This window comes from Artemia sp. Qi Xiang Cuo, chromosome 16, assembly GCF_049724085.1.
Source record: "Artemia sp. Qi Xiang Cuo chromosome 16, ASM4972408v1, whole genome shotgun sequence".
Taxonomy (NCBI): Eukaryota; Metazoa; Arthropoda; class Branchiopoda; order Anostraca; family Artemiidae; genus Artemia; species Artemia sp. Qi Xiang Cuo.
In genome coordinates, this window is record NC_142809.1 from 39,274,161 (window position 1) to 39,288,116 (window position 13,956).

The following is a 13,956-nucleotide window of genomic DNA, read 5'->3' on the forward strand; positions in this document are numbered from 1 at the left end:
ACTGGATAATTCTATAAACTGTGACTTTCACAGACAACCGATCGTTAGCGCATGTGATTTCATGCAGCAAAACTCGGGCTTCATTTATCCTTTCCTTGTCATGGAACTTAACTGCGGAGTCAATTACTTGCGATAGCTTATTGCCATTATTCAGCGAACGGAAAAGAAAGTTCAACAGCGGCGAATTAACAAATTTTTCCCTCATAGTTTATCTGTAGTTCCTAAGGCAAAACGCTATCAAATATCATTTAACAGGTAGCAGGTAAACATAAGCCGGAGATGGTGCAATTTCTTATGAAATACATGTTCTTTTACGTCACTGAGATTAGATTGCGAAACTTACTAATTTGATTATGTTCGGAAAATATCCGTTTTTAGATAGGTGTGATCGCTTTGAACTCTCAGTCAATATGAGCTGGCAATTGTTATCGGGATCAAGTTGGGATGTTCTAATTGAGTATCGAAGCTCATGGTCAACACTTTCATCATCACCTGTAAGCAAGGCCATATCTAGGGGGGGGTTAACCCCCTCCCCCCGTGAATTGTTTGTCCGACTCATAAAAAAATAGCAAAAATGAATATAAACAAACTTTTGATACGTTTTTAAAAGTAATTTTTTGTACCCCCGCCCCCCCCCCGAACTATAAAATGTTAAGTATGTTGTTATTCATAATATCCTGTATTCCTTTAAATAAAAATTATAATAGACTAGATATTTTCTGTAAGCATTTGTTCTTCTGTATTCACGCCGGGTGTGTTCGTTATTGTTGTGCAACGCTCAATGTTATATCATTAATGTCGATATTCAGCCGTATAGTAAAGGGGTTATTTTTCTCCGTAGTGTGGTTATGTCCGAGATGAAGCTATTTACCCTCCCTGTTATAATTGTGTGTGTTATTTAGCGACGCCACTCTATTCTTCTGATTTCTTGTCAATTCTAGAGAAGAAATTAGAGTAGTAAATATAACTCAGTACTTCTCAGTAGGTTTATTGCAATCATGTTAGCCTAATGTATTATTCCCGTTTGATTGGCCGCTTGTCAAAAAACAAGATGTACGGAAAATGTGGTTCTATCCCATTTTCTAGGGCTATAATGAAAGATATTCTTAATGAAAAGATAGTCCTTTTTAGGGCTATAATGAAAAATATAATATTCTCAGAGATGGCTTCTTTGGCCATCCATCTGAGGCAACACAAAAAGTAGATCGTCCCCTAATGGCAAGGCCGTACCCAGGATTTTTTTTCGGGTGGGGTTTTACTCAGATTTTTTTTCGGATGGGGGGGGGTTACCACAAAAAACTAAAAAAAAAGTATACAAAATTTGTTTATATCCATTTTTGTTACGTTTTTACGAGTCAAACAAACATTTCGGGGGGGGGGTCAAACCCCCTAACCCCCGCTGTGGGTACGGCCTTGCCCAATGGGATGAGGAGAGGACATAAGGAAGAATTTAAGGGAGGTTAGAAGTTCTTAGGAAGGGGTAAAGAGTTCAGCTGTGAATAGATTGAGGTGGAGGAAAAGCATGCACAGCTGTGTTGGCTTCAGACGGCTTGATAGTGCAGTGGGTTAGTAGTAGTAGTACTGTAGTAGTATATTTACTGTTCAGCTATACTTGCTATTCTGAAGTTTCTTTAAGCAGAGATAAAATTCTAACCACGAAAATGCTTGTTGACTCAGAAAGCAAGTGATGTTAGGTGTTGGTTGGGATTGATTGCTTCATCTACCGTTTCCCTTTACTGTTCATGCTTGATTATCATTTGTTCTATGGAATTATTCTTTCATTGTAACATTTTAAAAAATGATGGCAAAGAGAAATTGCGCTTGTTTCAGTTTGTTCCACAATAAAACCAGAAGTTTAATGATTCTGGAATAGTTTCTAGAATAGAAAGGGCCAAATTCTGTTATTTCACATCTTGTACATTCCTTTCAAGCCTATAATTACTTAGTTACTAACCGTTGAATCTTTTTCTCTATTAATTTCATCCCAATAAGTATGGCTCAGGCAATGTCTATTACTGGGCAAACATCGATAAATTAACTTTCCAAAGGTGTTTTTCTTTTTCATCTTGCAAGGGGTTTGATTAGAGCTTTTTTTTACCCTATTATACAAAGGAATTTTTCTAAATGTCTGACCGCTTTACTAACAAGCATCTAGATTACAATAAATTCATGAATAAAAAAAAAAAAAAAAAAAAAAAAAAAAAAAAACTATGGATTTTTTGTCGGCATTCTTTTGTGTATTGGGGTGTTCTCACTAAACTTCAAACCACCAAACTTCAACTAAACTTGCTCTGCTCCACTTCTGCTAAATTTCGTTGATTTTTCAATCCGTTTATTTAATTTTTTTTTAGGGGTTCGCCTAGAGCCAGTTGTTCTTTCCTAATTCAGTCAATGAGTTCGATTAGATCTGGTATCCTAGTGCTCGGAATGCTTTTTTTTAGATTTTTAGTTGTCTCTATAATAGTATGACAAACATAAACTATCTTTCCAAATACAATTCAGACAATTCCGTTTACTAATCCAGAAACGAAAGTTGATTAATAACGGGGAAGAATTTTTAAGACAGTGAAAAATAAAATGTTTATTTTTAATACAAAAATAATAAAATAATCACACAAACGCTATAAAAAAAAAAGAAAGAAAAACGAAAGCAAAGTCACATTTCTGTTTTTCGTATAGCGTTTGTATGTTTTCTTTGCCTTTTCTTGTTTTGTTGTAGCTTTTTTTTTGCTGTTGATAAAAGTTTCCAGATGTGAAGCCATAATCTTCGGACTTTTATCATTTTTTTTTTCTGTATTGAAAAGTTTTTCTGTCGTTTCAACTTAAAATTTTTTTTTAATATCATTCTCTTTCTTGCCTCGGTACCCCTATATCTGCTGAGCTTCCATTAAACCTCATAAATTCTGTATCGACTAAACTTCACTCTAACATTTCTACTGAAGTTCTTAGAAGCAGTTACTCTTCACTTTAGTATACGGAAATGAGTTTTCAAATGTTTGACTGTCTCAATAAATAGTTTGACAAACATCTAGGCTACAATAAATTCATGTGTTTAAACAGAACTTTCGATATAATTTTCTTTCGTGTCTTAGTATTTCAACTAAACTTTAGACCAGCACGCAGCCGTGTCAAAAGTCAATCTCTTGAAGGGATAGTTTTAGTTTTCAAATACATTAGCAAGTCAAAGTTTAATTAAATAAAAAGTATACGGCAAATCTAGATGACCAGTGGTTAGACAGATCTGGATGTTTGGTTGCGAGTATTTATCTGCGCGACAAATTGTCTTAGTACTTGATAATACCAAATTTTAATGTCAAGAATAGCATAGTGTTAACAAGGGTGCTAAGCTTTCATTTCTCCAGAGAGGTCTGGGGTTTGGTATATTTACTTTAAGGTGGTCTTAGTGCCGAAATTGAATATTTATGGGCTTTGTGCACTCCCGTATCCAACTTTGGGTGTGGGGGCTCAGAACACCATGCAGCATTCTAGAGGTTGATTTTGCCCCCTAAACCCCCAATCTCAAGTGGGACCTTTTTGTCTGAATGTAAACTTCCGGAGTTGCCGAAGATAAAAGTAGAATAGTCGTTCATGAAAATCTATGTATTTCAATAAATTCAAGATGTTAATTCCGTCCCGGACAACTTTTAAAGGTCTTCAGAAGACCCTAGACCTGTTTGGCATATCTTTTTTAACCGTGCTTTATATATTGTACAGGTCTCTTATTCTATTGAATCAACAGGTATATTTCTTAATTACAGTGACAATTAATTTTTGGAACGGTTTTTATCTAAAGTGTTTTACCCTTGTTTTAGGCAAATGTGACTGCGCGAAAATACCTTCATTTATCCCCATGTACCAGCATTATTCAAACGGCTAGTATAGCCTATATTTCTGTGTTAGGATATGTTTTAATGCATGTTGAAAGAAGTTAACTCACACATCTTTGGTCGCCTTAGGCATTGGAATAAATTTATTTATTTCAATGTCAAAAGTATCAATGGTTAACACATGCAAAACTTCTGTACATCTCATTTATAAGAAAAATCCCATGTTTGTGATATCTGTTAAGACAAGTTAGCAAGTCAGTTAATCAATTTTTGGGTTTATGGAAATAATCAAGATACGCAGGTCGTTTTTTGTGCAGCATAAGAATAAAAGCTCCTGTGTTAATTGCTTGTCCCTAACTCCTTATATGCTGATTGAACCTGTTTTATGTTTTGTAAAATTTTAGATTTTTTAAAATTTTAAAATTTTAAGATATTGTTTGAGAAGCGTTGCATTTCCTGTAGCCACATACCCATGTAAGTAATATAGCATGGAAAAGCTCATATTTTCTTTCCTCTTTGGGGGAGGAGGGATGTAGGTACCCCTTGGATGGTCCAGCTATTGATGCGAAGCTTGTTGTTTCTCATGTTTTTTAACTTGGTATTTCCTTTTTTGCTCTTATATTTTCTGGCTTTTATATTGGCTTTGTGCCATTTACTTGACTATTTTGAGGTAGTAAAGAACAATTTTGATTTCCTATTAACAAGTAAGCTACAAATTATATGCATGACGGAAATCTTTTTTTTTAATTTAAATTTAGATGCATCGTTTTTTACTTGTTTATTTTTGACCTGAGATTTGTTGCATTCCTTATTATAAGTTTGGTATTTTATACTTAATATCATTAGAATTTTAATATGGATTAATTGCTCCTCAGTTCTTTTATTTATAAGGGAAATAAATATAACAGTAATAATGTACGAATTTTCTATGAATTATAAATTTATAACAAATGTATTATAGACTTAATGTATTTGTAGACTTAAGGTCCTATGGCTTGGTTTTGGGACAATGACTTACACTTATTAATGCTGATTTTGCTTTATTTTGGACTTGATTTTCGGACTATCGGGTTGGATGTACTGTTTTGTCCTAGGTGATTGGATGGATGAGTAAGGTCTAGACCTTGCCCAAGTGCTCATTTATCTCAGTTACTAAATTAGGAAGACAGTTTTTTTTTTTTTTTTTTTTTTTTTTTTTTTTTTTTTTTTTTGCAACAAACTATATAAGAGTAACGCTCAATATTTTTCACTGTCATATGGTAGTAATTGTCTTATTGGACCAGTATTAAAACAGATCCGTAGGAGGTTCCCTATTATTTTTGGAGCGTGTCATTGTTTTGAAAAATGTCAACAATCATAAGTTTACATTTTAGTTGAGTCCCTCTATGACTAAAAGCGGCTAAAACTCGCCATTTGTAATAAAATAGTTTCTTAAAGGTTTTTTTCTCGTCAGTATAATTTTTGTTCTAAGTATAAGTTATGGTACATGGTGGTCTCATGTTTATTATCTGTTTTGATGGTTGTATGATATGGATTGATTATGTGTGCCAGTTATAGTAATGGCAAATAACGCTGAAATAATCCATTGGTTCCGTGTCAGAGATATCTCTCAGGTAGAACTGGGCATTACGAACACTACAAGGGAAATTTCGGTCCTTGTATTTAATTTAGGTCAACTGGCATTTCGATTTTTTTTCTCTTTTTATCATGGCTAATTTTCTCGTTTTATTGTTGTTGCGGGTATTTTGTGTTCTTATCTTTTTTCTTTTTTTTACTGTGCCCTTTTTTTTGATTTTACTCTACTCTGCAGTGTATTGAATTTTTTTTATATCTTTTGCGTTATAAATAAATAAATGGATAGTCTCAATTTTATCAAATTGATAACAATTGAACAAATCCTATATTTTTGAAGCTTCTTCTTTGTTTTAGTTTAAAGCGTGCTACTGACATGATGTTCGCTGGAAAGCAAGTTGTGGTTTGTGGATATGGTGAGGTTGGAAAAGGTTGTTGTCAGTCTTTGAAAGCATTGGGAGCCGTTGTCTATGTAACGGAAATTGACCCAATTTGTGCTCTTCAAGCCTGGTAAGACAGTCTGCAAAACCTCTTTAATGCTGTTTCTTACGGTGGATTTTAATCCTATAGTTTATTTTTGTACAAAACTCTACTTTATTTACAAAAAAGTACTATTAGACAATAAAGCACTAAAAATAGCAAGGATGTACAGCAAGTGGCAACACTTCTTTGACTTATTAGGTTTCCCTTTGATTGGATGAGGTTTTTTAGATTAGAACATTTTTATTTAAACACAAATATATATACAATCTTAAAAAACAGCGCACATGCCTAGTGGCATTTGAGATGCTTATTCGGAGTTACTCTGACCGCAATCTATTTAACGACAAAAATGCATTTTCTCCAGTTAAATTCGTCTTCTATTCAGTTTTCTCTTATTTCATCTTATTGAAATAAAGGGTAAGCGACACTTCGTAAAAACATTAATACTGTTTTCAATGCGTCTTTAACCCTTTAATCTATCGTATATTTTGGTATACAAATGTAGACTATCGTAGAGTTTGTTATAGTTGTACCTGCATTGACTTTATTAAATTAAAAGCCTTTTTTTGTATACATGGAAGTAATTGATATTTTCACGAATCTTTCTAAAATAGAATTAGAAAATTGAATTTGAAAAAAAAAAACAGTCTGCTGTATTGGAAATCCCAGTTTCTGGAATAATCATTTTGTATAAACACTACCTAATCTTAAAAAAAAATGTCGGAGCTTTGGGGATATGAGGTTATCCCGCAATTAGAAATGGTTCAACTACAATATTACAAAAGATTGGTTAGGGTACATGCTACAACTCATGCGCAGGCTCTTAAGGGAGATCTAGGTTTGTTTTCGCTGCATAAAGAAAGGTTACTACAAGTTGTAAAATTTTGGCTGAAAATTATCCAACTACCAGATGAGAAGCTCATGAAAGCCGCATATTTTGAATTATTGCAGCAAGGTAGAAAAAGATCGTGGCCGTTCCATGTTAAAGCCCTCCTTGATAAAGCCGGACTTTCATACGCTTGGAATGAAGATCTTGGTCCAACAGGCGATCCAGAGGAAATTTATCGGAAGCTGAAACATGTTAAGGAGGATCAAGAGATCCAACTCTGGCATGAACAGATTCAAAAATCTGAAACCTTGCAATTTGCAAAAACCTATACAATTTGTAGACTCTATCGCAGAGCTTGTTATAGCTGTACCTGCATTGACTTTTTTAAATTAAAAGCCTTTTTGGTATGTCTGGAAGTAATTGATATTTTCACGAATCTTTCTAAAATAAAATTAGAAAATTGATTTTGAAAAAAAAACAGGCTGCTGTATTGGAAATTCCAGTTTCTGGAATAATCACTTGGTATAAACACTACCTAATCTTAAAAAATTTAATTTTTTTTATCAATTATAAAACATGTGCTTTAAATATTTAAAAAGTCCATTAATCCAAGCTATAAACCAACAGAATAATAACCAGCGTGCGTAATTAAGAAAGAGTGACAATATTCTTAAACCTGGAAAAATATGCAAATAGTACTGATCTGTAAGCAGTCAAGAGAGTTTCAGAGGAGATTTCTAAGAGACTTTTTTTTAAGACAACAGCTAGTGTTCTACTAAATTTTACTTTATTTTTGACGATTCCCTTCTTCTCCTTTTTTTACTCAGAAATTGTTATTAAACAGTTCATAATAACTGTTTATAATAACTAAAATAGAGGATTTTAGAGCAATATCTGCTTCAAAAGAAATAAGAAAATTTTATCAGTCTTATAAGCAGTGCCCCCCCCCGCTGCCAAAAAAAGGGGGGTGTGATCTTTAGGAAAATTGATCTTGAGGGAGCTATTTCTCTTCAATTTTTCTTTTTTGGTAAGGAACCAGATTCAAATGGTTCAGGTAATAAACTAATTTTAATGTTGACTGCAAAAACACTAATTTTAAATCTACCCACCAAGAGTTATTATCATATGAGAGCTTGCGTAGAATTAGAAAAAAAAGACCCATCTCTAAAAATGAGTGCGCTCAGTAAAGATTACATCTTCATAATCAATGTGACTGAGAAACCCTAGAGCGGAGGTTTCAAGTCTCAATCTGCAAAAATATGAAGTTTGGTATTGTTTCAGATAAGGGAGTGTTTCGAACAGGTGGCTATAGAATGTCGGGAAGAGTAGTCACATGTAAGGAAATTTAAAGTTTATATTTTTGTTATTATTATTAACAAAAGAGATTGTGGCCGGACAAAGTGAGGGTTTCTGCCATTTTGCGCTGTAAAACATATATTTTAGTACAAGTACAACTGAAGTGCTATCGAGGGAAAAATCTAATGAAGGAATCTCTTTAGTGTAGGAGAGGTGGGAACAAACCTGAACTTATTAATTGCAATAAACGATATATTGTGTTTTGTACTTGTTTTCTGTACTAACCCTAGGAAGCCCAGTTCAGTCCTGGTATCTGTTTCTGCACACTCTGTGAAGTGTGGTAAACTGTTGGCATAGAATTCTTGTAGTCATCTTCTATCTTATTCTTTTTATTTGGATTAAAATGGAGGGGCTTTCGCATAATCTCATAATCGGAATCTTGTTCTGGACCCTGGAGTGTGTTGCTACAGCTAGGATTGATCTCTGGGTCCCGTTTTACCGTATTAGGTCAAACCCAAGTTACCCAATGTACCACTACAGGATTCATACAATTCTAATAGTCAGGTTTTAAATACCGATATGTTCTAACTTGACTCTTCTCATAGTAATTTTTTTTTTTTTTTTTTTTTTTTTTTTTTTTTTTTCAATCCCACCTGCTCTCCTCTCGGTGACCTTCAAATTTTCTTTTAAAAAATCTCATAATTTATCTAATGTCATACTCTTTTCTTAATAAAAATAGCTTCTTCAAAAAATTCGATTTATTAAATTTTATAAAAAATTGAGCATTCCATAATATACCAGGGTATAAAAATAGAGGTTTACTACAAAGCGGAAAAGCTTTTCTTAAATTGACAATAACGCTTCGTTTTGATGTTTTGTCCCATATATCAATATCTCGAATCACTCATACAGGATCTGCAAAGCTTTTTTTTATGCCCGTGCCACATGATAGCCACACTTGTCGATAAAATCAAAACTACGCACGACTAGAATGCCGATTATGCACGCCGTTCGTAATTTCTTGAGTTGAACATTGCTCAACTTTCAGGGATAAATTTTGTGATGAAAAATCAGAATCAAGAGCTAAGACAAAAGAAATCAGGCGTTCTTAGTAGAGAACAGTTGCGAACAAATCTGTGTTGGTACAATCTTTTCGAACCCATTTCTTGCCATTTTAATTTTCTGCCTCTTAAATACAAATATGCCGTTAAAATCACGAAAAACTCCCCGTCATTCATAAGACTTGACTCTTGGTTAGATATGGCTATGGTGTGCCCCGGGCATTATTTTACTGGAATCGGGCTATACTAAATATACCCCGTTCTAAAAAAAACAAAACATAAAAACTTTGCGCCCATGAGCAAGAGGGAGAAAAGATCGGAAGCACAGTGCACCCGCAGATATGAGAAAAATGTCTACTTTTATTGTAGTTTTTTCTAAAATCAAATAACTTAGATACCACTCATCAATAGAACATAAATAATACGGTTAAAGTCTTAGTTTAGACCATTCATACGGGTTCTTTTGAATCTTTATTTCATTTTATATTGAAATTATTTACTGATACTGCTCCTAAAAGTAGAATGGCTACTAAGTTTTTTTGAAGCATGTATTCCTTATTTTTCTTTTTTTTTCAGTAAATTATATTCTTATTATTATTGCTTATGCTCCTCTGTAGAAACTAGACACACATGAAAAATTAATTAAATTTTTCTGGTCTTAATAGGCAATATTTAAGTTGAATTGGTTTTTCTGTTTTTGTTTTTTGTAGATGCCACAGATATATAGCCATTAAATGATATGCTTACATAGGTTAGGTAATTTTCTATGTGCCGCTAAATCTTTGTCCCCGTTCTTTTTCCTTTTAGTATGGAGGGTTTCCGAGTCGTTAAACTTTCAGAAGTAATTCGTCAAGTTTATTTTTTGATAACTGCCACTGGGAACAAAAAAAATGTTACTAGGGATCACATGGACAAAATGAAAAATGGTGCTACTGTTTGTAATATGGGACACTCTAATACGGAAATTGATGTTGTAAGTCTCACTTTCTGTCTCTCCTCATGCATCTCTCTCTCACTCTCTTTCCGTATCTCTCTCTCTCTCTCTCTCTTTCTCTTTTTCAGTTCTTTGGCCTTTTTTTTTTATAAGGAATGTTTGTTGTGCGCGTGTATGTTATTCAAATATGTCTGCTTTCTTCCGATTAATTTGTTGTTGTTTTTTTCTCATGCATGCTTGATAGAAGTATCCTATCCAAATTTTAGTTAAAAAAACAACAAAAAAACTCAAATCTAATGTAGGCCTATATATGTATCGAGAACGGATCAAATCAGACCGAAAACATATATATATATATATATATATATATATATATATATATATATATATATATATATATATATATATATATATATATATATATATATATATATATATATATATATATATATATATATATAATACCATTTTCTTAACTGTCGTCTGCTAAATGTAACTTTGTTTCTAGAATAATCTCCGAACGCCGGATCTCATATGGGAGAAAGTGCGATCTCAAGTTGATCACATAATCTGGCCTGATGGAAAGAAACTAATATTACTTGCTGAGGGAAGACTCGTGAACCTAAGCTGTTCCTCTGTCACATCCTATGCTGTTTCAGTTACTGCAGCAACACAGGTAAAAAGGTTGAGTTGAGCGTGAGAGCCAATAAGAGCTAGGTGCGCTGTGTATGCGTATTATGAGAGTAGCTTAGATAGTCTCATATTGGCTATCTAAACAATTCTGTCTAAGAATAGCATAGATAGCTTCAAAAATGGGCCCCATTTTTGTACTTTTTCAAAGTTGTGTCTCCCCAGAATACTCCCCTTGCAAGCAAAAGATCTATCGTACTTGCCTGTCTTATAGATGTGGTTTCGACTTTACCCACGATAACTCTTTGTAAATAATACAGTTTTGCTAAGCTTAAGCGGTAAGAGGAGTCAGAATGCCCAGATAAGGCAAGAATAAGTGTTCTAGGGGGGTTCGTCTGTGTTTCCTGCTGATAATCCTTGATGCTCTGATGAATTTGTACAAGTTTTCAAACAGATCATGGTGATAAACCAAGTAAAGAGCAACTTTTTTTTATTGAAGCTGAAATTCTGAAACAGTGAATTTTGATATGCATCAGAAAAGGTTGATTTTTATGACTTCCAAATATGCAAAAATTAGTTAATTTTAAATTTACCCATCAAAATGTATTACGTAGGAATGTAATGTACGAATCCCGGACTATTCCAACTCTGAGAAAGCATTGTGGGTATAATCTACTCTTACATTTGGGATCATCTTGATTCCAAAAGTAAAGCATAAGTTGACGTGCGTAATTTCAAATAAGAGAAAATTGAGCTGTTTTATAACAAAATGTGTTCCTCAACATTGAAAGCGTTATGAGGAACCTAATGCACAGGGCCGTATCCAGGATTTTTCGGTTTGGGGGGGGAGTTTACTAAGGGATTTTTTCGTGGGGGGAGGGTTACAAAAAATTGAAAAAAAAAATCAAAAATTTGTTTATATTCATTTTTGTTACGTCTTTCTACGAGTCGGACAAATGTTTTTTTTTTTTTTTTTGGGGGGGGGGGTCAAACCGACTAACCCCCCCCCCTCTCAGGATACAGTGTTGATAATACAAAAAGAAGTTTTAATCTTCACTAATCTGATGAAACAACCTACGTCTCTTAATTCTCCTTGTTTCACTATAGAAACAGATCTTTACCCTCATGTTTAAAGGTGTTTGAGTGTGATAAACACACATACGTCTGAATTTTTAGGCAATGGGTTCTCTATGGTGCCGAAGTGTGATTTACATTAACATGTAGAGGAATGCAATTGGTTCACAGTTTTATGTTGTTACAGGAAATGTTTCCTGTGGGATATGTTTGCCTTTTATAGTCTTTGAAAGCGAAAATGCTCCTACGTGTTTGAAATATTGATTTTAAGAATGAAATTATTTTCAACTAATGTCATATAAAAAATAGTAAAAATTATCGAAATAAAAAGTTGAGTAGATATAATACCTCAATAAGTTTCTCTTCAAAGTATCTTTCAATTTGAAATATGTTTTCTACTTCACAGTCTGGGGGACTATTAATCTTAGTTGTAAATAGCGGAAGAATTTTTTTTTTTACCGAATAACACTTACAGGTTTTATTTGTTTTGTTTTCTTTCTTTCTTTCTTTACGTCGGTGCTTTCCTTTAAGTAGCTTAAGCTCGGGTGAGCTAGATATCAGACAGTGTTAATAAAATACACCCTAAAACATTTTTTTTCTTTTCGTGGGGTTTCTATAAAAAAAAATGTCACCTTTGATTGTATATGTAGATATACATAAAGTAAATTGTGAATTTGTTTGATTAAAAACTGGAAAAAAAGCTAAACTGATTCAGAGTGCAATTAAATCCTTGTTAAGAGGTATGAATTTTTGTTTTGTGGTTGTTTTTTCGGTTGAGAGGGGGGGGGGTGCAAATAAATTATTGAGGAGTTTATGAGGGCCTCTCGGGGCATGTTGTGAGCGGTAAATTTGACTTTGTTTGGTTGGACAGTTTATGGTGCCGATTCTGATGTGCGATTTGTATTAGTTGTCTTATAGATTATTTAGTCCTGTATTATTGGTACTGCATTTCTGCTAACCCCTTGAACAGGTTTTTCTACTTCTAGGGGTGGCTGTTAATACTGATGTTGTAATTGGTTTAATAAGTATCTCTCTCTCTCTAAAGGTTAAGCTAAAAACTTGGAAAGTTCTATGTATTTTTATAAAATGCCAAAGTTATGTATTAAAAATAAACAGAAAGTTGCTAATTTGACTGAATAATAACAAGGATACAATGGTTGCGAGGGGGAAAGCCAAAGCACTGTCCTAGCGAAGTGAGTTCTTACACCCGGGGTGTCAACCGTAGCTAGCGGAACGAGTAGATAGTGGTTAAAAAAGAAGTATGTAAAAAAAATATAACTTCAAATTAGAAAAGGAATCAAAGAAATACAGGGATTTTCTTCTAAAAAAATGTTGTACTTTAACTCCTTGTTTTTTGTCCCATGTTGTAATGTCAACTTGGTTTTTCTTGTTTTCTTACTTTCTAGGTTTCTATGTTTTGCCATTATTATAATTACTACCAGTTTTTTTTTGCTCTATGCTAGTGTTTATTCTCCTTCATCTTTATTTCATATGTATTGTTTGATTTAGGGTATTATTTATGTTTTTTTAGTGCTTTATTATTGTGTTGTATGGCCCACAACAAGCCAAGCTTCTTCGGCCAAATAACTTTTTTACATTTGTAATAGTGTTTTAGTATTGATAAAATGACTAATTGATTGAACTCTTTTCATTTCACACCTTGCTTTTGTCATATACGCCCATACTTATTTTCTTCTTCACGTTGTGCTATTTGTAAATCTTCTTGTTCCATATCTCGTAGGCACTGGCATTAATTGAACTCTTCAACGCTCCTTTGGGTCGATACAAAGCCGATGTGTACCTATTACCGAAGAAAATGGACGAGTACGTGGCTAGCCTTCACTTGCCTTCTTTTGATGCTCACTTAACTGAGTTGACGGAAGAACAAGCAAAATACCTTGGTCTGAATAAAGCCGGTCTTTCAAACCCAATTACTATAGGTACAATTCTCTTATTTTTATTACATTTGTCATTTATTTTTAATTGACTTACGGTTGTTTTTCGTGAGCTTTAAAGCTGGAAAGCTTTCCATTATTTACTTCTATTATTCGTGACAAGCGGAAAGCTGCCAGACCATTATTCGCGATAAAACAAGAATTGGCTAGACTTAAAAAGAGAATTCAGTCCGCTTGTAGAAAGTATTTTTGGCGCTAAATTCAAATTACTGCGCTCACGAGTCCAATAAAACTTCCGATTTTTACTTTTATCTGTTTGTCATTTCAAGAAATGAATAGTATTTCTGAAAACCTT

The 13,956-nt window shown here is 33.6% G+C and overlaps 1 protein-coding gene across 1 annotated transcript in view; it reads left to right on the forward strand.

Moving 5' to 3' along the window:
• Positions 1–13,704, forward strand: part of LOC148942887 (S-adenosylhomocysteine hydrolase-like protein 1) — a 159,830-nt gene extending 146,126 nt beyond the window's left edge. The window contains 6 exon segments of the mRNA XM_089102386.1: positions 3,813–3,876; positions 5,757–5,909; positions 9,876–10,041; positions 10,511–10,678; positions 13,448–13,622; positions 13,625–13,704. Of these exon segments, the coding sequence (XP_088958512.1) occupies positions 3,813–3,876; positions 5,757–5,909; positions 9,876–10,041; positions 10,511–10,678; positions 13,448–13,622; positions 13,625–13,689 (791 nt within the window). The 3' untranslated portion in view covers positions 13,690–13,704.
• The last annotated feature ends 252 nt before the right edge of the window (positions 13,705–13,956 follow it).